At 29.3% G+C, this 5,531-nt stretch overlaps 1 protein-coding gene across 1 annotated transcript; it reads right to left on the reverse strand.

The window, feature by feature from the left end:
* Window positions 1-332: 332 nt before the first annotated feature.
* On the reverse strand, window positions 333-1,712 carry LOC136784958 (uncharacterized). Its single transcript, XM_066745918.1, has one exon. It carries the CDS (start codon window positions 1,710-1,712, stop codon window positions 333-335), a length of 1,380 nt encoding a protein of 459 aa, XP_066602015.1.
* Between the last annotated feature and the right edge of the window lie 3,819 nt (window positions 1,713-5,531).

Consider the following 5,531-nt stretch of genomic DNA (forward strand, 5'->3'; position numbering starts at 1 on the left):
CGTGATACACAAGAACGAGCAGCTGCTTTCCCTTCTTTATGCTTGCTTTCAAATCGCATTGATGAAGTATTTAACAGTGGCCCTACCTTCTTGATAATTTGTCCATAATGCAATAAGAAGTGATGCTTAACGCTATTGCAGTGACTAGAATTAAACAATTTATGACGCATCATTAAATATTCCTCGATCGCAGTTTGTAACAAATTACTATCATTACAATGAATGACTTTACTTGTTGCAAATACAACTATTGTTTTCAGACATAGATATAATTTCCAATAGGGATTTTCTATATTTACCAAATGCCCTATCAGTACACTTAAAATGTTGACTTAGCAATGCATTTCTGCAGCAGAAATTATTATACAATGTTTTCTTAAATGACGTTCTAATATCTCTACCGGTCTATTTGTGTAATTAACGTCGTATGAGAAACCTTGTAAAAAGTTATTCAATTTATGTAATGATAAATCTATGTTCTCATAGACATAAATAAAATGGTTTAATACATATCCTAGATCATACTGGCACACTTCTTCCAATAGATCATGTATTATGTCAACATTTGAATTTTTAAGTAAATGGAAACCATTTACATTATGAAAAACACAAGGGTCTTTAATGCCACTAGAAGCAGGATCAATATTTGTGACGTTTTTGTTATAATTCTCAACGTTACGTAAAATGCATTGGTTCTCATGAAACACTTTATCTAGATTTGATTTGTGTATTAAACAAAATCTACAGGAGTAGTGAGATCTAAAACTTTCGTTAAATCCTAACATAGAGTGAAGACCTAAATTATCGCCTGTAAGAAGTTCTAACGAAATATACATTTTTTTAATTTCTCCCTTAACTCTAACAGTAATACCCTCAGTTTCTAGATAATTTATTTCCGCAATTAATTTTGAAAAAATACAATGGTTTCCTAAAACTTGACGATCAATTGTATTGAAAAGCATTACTAAAAATATGTTATCAAGTTTTGATTGAAGATGTGGCGGTAAACATGGAACGCTGTCATATACTGCTCCTACTTTTGCAATCCCTCTGTGACTACCCAGAGGATTATTGGTTTCATAATCGTCATAATATAAGAATAGTGGAAAAACAATCTTTTTTTCGAAATTCACATTCTTCTCCTTCCACGAACTTGCTTGAATATAATTTGAGATTAAATTCGTTGGCTGTTGAAGTTGCTTTATATAATCCATTGTTTCTTCGAATACATATGGTAATTCAAAAAATAATTCTAAAGACTTTCTAAGCGGAATAAATTCTATAGAAACTGGGATATATTTATATACAATGAAACCCTTTTCTTCTCGAAACTCTTCTCTTTCACCAACAGTAATTTGGTCTGGTGCAATGAAGGAATTAGAATTTTTAAACGCATTAAGTCTTTGCCTTTCTGTATTTAATTCTTCAAAGTCTTTAACAAAATTTGTAAATAGCACATTAATTGCATATAATTTATCTTCAACAGTAGTATCTGTTCTTACACAATTTTCAATTTTCTCTTCTATTACCGTTAATGCTAATTTAAATATTGAAAAAAAGCTAACAATTATTTTCTTGATTTTATTTCGGGGTATTTGATCATAATTAAAAAGTTGTGCAAGAAAGTTAAGTAATTTTTCTCGAAATGCTTTTAAATCATTGTTTACAGTTTCATCTGAAATATGTTCACTATTCACTTCTGTATCATCCATATCAGAAAAATTTCCCCTTCATATATACAATGTGCAGTGTCATTAAGATTAATCGAAACAATACTATTTGTAACATCAGTACTTGAGAATGGAGATATTACTGAATTGTCCGATTTTTCTTGAATTTGTGTAACGCTATTTCCTCTATTTGAATTATGTGCATTATATCTGTGACTTTTAAATGAACCAAATACAGAAAAACTTCGAGGACAATTAGACTCATCACATTTAAATATTCTTTCATCTTGGTGAATTATTTTCGTATGCTTTAACAGATCCTGGTTCGTATTAAACATAGTATTACAAAAATAGCATGAATACATTTTGATTTAAGTATCTAATGCCAAGATATGCAATGAACAATGAGTATAATAGCAAAACTATTTGCCTCTATTTAAGGATTTCTCTTGCTTCACCAATAATAGTAGCTAACTTTAATGGGATCTTGTCCCCGGCATAACTTAAATTATAAATAGTTTTCTGTAGAAAAAGCCAAATTGATTTTGCGTTTGAAGGGTAATTACAGTCTAATGCCCAACAGGCTTTGAATGCTAAATCTATGGCCTCCAGAATAGATTTGGTTTCATACGTTTTATCATTAATAACGATGTATGATTTAACTGGTTTTAATATTGGTCCCAGTAGTACAGGAATAGGCTGTTTATTTAGTACTGTTGCTGTTTCTGATCTTTTGTTAACATTATGCAATACTTCTTCTACATCTATGGCATTCTGTGGAAGGTGTATACCATATTTTGAATTTACACTTTGAAGGGGGATATTATATAATGATTTATAAAAAGTATTTATTTATACCTCAACATGTACAATAAACGCATCTTGACGTTCTTGAAACGATGGCGTTTTTGCCAATAGTATCTCAGTACTATTTATATTTTCTTTAGTATTTACAGTTCTTTTTCTTTTGCGAGCTGGTGTCCCACCACCATCAATTATATATGGCAGTAAATATAAAAGTATTATATCTTTTACTTCTGAAAGTAAATACAGTAGTTTTAGTATTGTCACAGATAAGACAAACCTATGGTAAAAGCAACAAGTGCCTTCAAGACATTTTTTTAGTCATCTTTTAATCAATTAGATGATTAAGGGATGTCTATAAAATGACTTTCTATCAAATGTACTATATAGATAATAATTGTCACTTTATTTAATGAAATTCTATTGAAATGATTTATATACCATCACTCACTACTGGATACATATTTAGAAGTCCATTATGATTAGGATTTTTAATATTTACATTGACCAATTTTTTATACAAATAACCATTTAAATTTGGCCACTTACTTTTCAAGTCAATTTTATGATTGGGAAATTGAATATTGAAATCATTTGCTATCTGCAAGAGAAGCAATTTAATATTTGTATAAAATAAAATAATGTTTTTAATGCAACAATGCACAAACAGAATTTCTTATTGTGTAGAGTTACTTCGCAGTCCAAGTACATGGAGTGTAAACATATGTTACCAGCACTGCGGGTACACAATAGCTTTTATACATTAATATTCTTTCAGTACAATATTTAATTAAGAATGTACTTACTAACTGCAATGCTCCTTGAACACGAAGGCATATAAAACGTTCAAAATAAGAGCTAATAGTGATTTTTTCATGCTTAAGAAGACTTTTCCTTGCTTCGTAAGTTGACTCCCATAAATTGATAACATCTTCCCATGGTTCCAACTAATTCCGTAGCTCTTCTAAATTATATATCACAGAAGCATTTAACTTCAAGTCCACACAGTTGTAGTATTTGATGATATAAGAATCTGGTTCTCACTCAACTCTGACTTTTTGTATTCATATTGGTTATACAATTTGCCATGACTATTTATAGCACCATGGATAGAGTTAGTATACGGTACAAAATAAGTTTCTATGCTTTCACCAGGAAAAGTTTGTACTATTTCTTCATCCCATTTCATTAATCTACTTGAAGTCAGTCTGCAATAATGAAGCTGGTAACTAATACACATAATACAAATTATTTGGATATCCCTTATAAAGAATAACTGTAGAGGAAATCCTCTCAAATATCCACAATGGACATATGAATATATTCAAAGCTTTTAGGGAACATTCTTGGGATATTTGCCCCAGGAGCAAAATTGGTTGCAATTATGGAAACGTAAAGATTTCAAAATTGCAAATTTTGCTAATGGGATATGTTAAAGGGATAATCCACTAACAATAAATGCTTTTACTTACTTAAATTGGACTAATTGCTTTTCACCTGTCCTTTCAAGTTCTTTTTCTATTTCTAGTTTTATGATATATCTAACCAACCTGTTTCTTGAATGCTCTGTTAAAAACCCTGCTTCAGTACGCTTAGCTTTTACTACAGCTAATCCATCACTAGTCTTCTCTAATAATTTATGCAGTAGCTACAAAAAAATCATTATAAGTAGTTGAAGCCTATTATTACCAATTAAAATTTTGGAGGTATATAATAGAGGAGACTATAGTCTTTAAATTACTGTATGAGAATTATTCGAGTTCTCATTATTAGAGCCACTGGAAGAAGATGTCCACTCCACCGAATCATTAGTATGTGTAATTGTAGGAATTGACTCATGAGGTTGAAAACTGGTTTCTAAACTTACTAGATTATTTGACGGAATATAATTATTAAAATTCTTAACCTCAGTAATGGTAGCTACCTATGGAAAATGCAATTCAATTACTGACAAGCAAAAATAGCTGCATTGTCGAATTCAAAAAATTGGAGCATATAGATGTCGCTACATTATAGTACAGCCCATACGAATTCAAAAATTTACGTTGGAAAGATATAATTTCATATTTTATACTTACAAAAGTAGAATATCTTTCTAGTAAATTACTTTTATGAAATGACGTAGTAGATATTTATACCTTATTAACCCATTAACGCCCAAAACGGCAAGAATCAAAGGTTTACTTTGCGATCAGATTTAAAGTGCTAAATCTTGTTGTACATATCGCAAAATACCTTTACTTATGTTTTCGAGGTCGCTCTACAAGATGGTATAATTTAAATTATGATTTGGTTGCGTGAAAAAAAGATATAGTGACTTTTTCCTCAAAAAGTGCTACAAATTTTGCGACAAAAATTTTAAAAGTTAAATTTTCTACTAAAATTTGATGTTCCTCTTTATTAAAAATGGGCACAAGTTGGCACAAACATTCCAAAGTTTCAAAATATCGTCCGTAGGAAATGAAAAATTCTTGATGGTCGAAGCAAAATGGCGGCAAACACGATTTTTTGTTACAAAATTTCACAAGCTTTTTTCTCATCAATTACTAACTTTATTGAAAATTTCCCAACGATAAAAATGTCTTATAATTAATTGAAGAATATTCTAAAATTTTTTCAAATTTGTTATAAACAATTTTTTAAATTTCAGTCTCGTAATATTAGGAAAAATAAAAAATTGTTTATAAAAAATTTGAAAAAAATGTAGAATATTCTTCAGTTAATTATAAGACATTTTTATCCTTAGGAAATTTTCGATAAAGTTAATAGTTTTTTAGAAAAAATGAATTTCATATTAATAAGGTGAACAGACTTCTCTTATAAGAGCTGCACAATACTTAAAGCTTTAAAAAGATTCACTGACGGTATGCAATAGATTTTTAGCGCTTACTTTTTTTGATTGAAGTGAAATCTATCATCAACGGTCTACTACAAGTTTTTCTTCATTCTTTATTATATTTCTTTTTTTATATCAATTATTTTTCTTACATCACATGTAACGTTTTATATAGTCTTTATCTAAAGTTTTTATATTCTTAAATATTTGATAATTGAAAA

This window comes from Prorops nasuta, unplaced genomic scaffold, assembly GCF_024137725.1.
Source record: "Prorops nasuta isolate Cenicafe-Biocafe unplaced genomic scaffold, Cenicafe_Pnas_1.2 PNAS00107, whole genome shotgun sequence".
NCBI classification, from domain to species: Eukaryota; Metazoa; Arthropoda; class Insecta; order Hymenoptera; family Bethylidae; genus Prorops; species Prorops nasuta.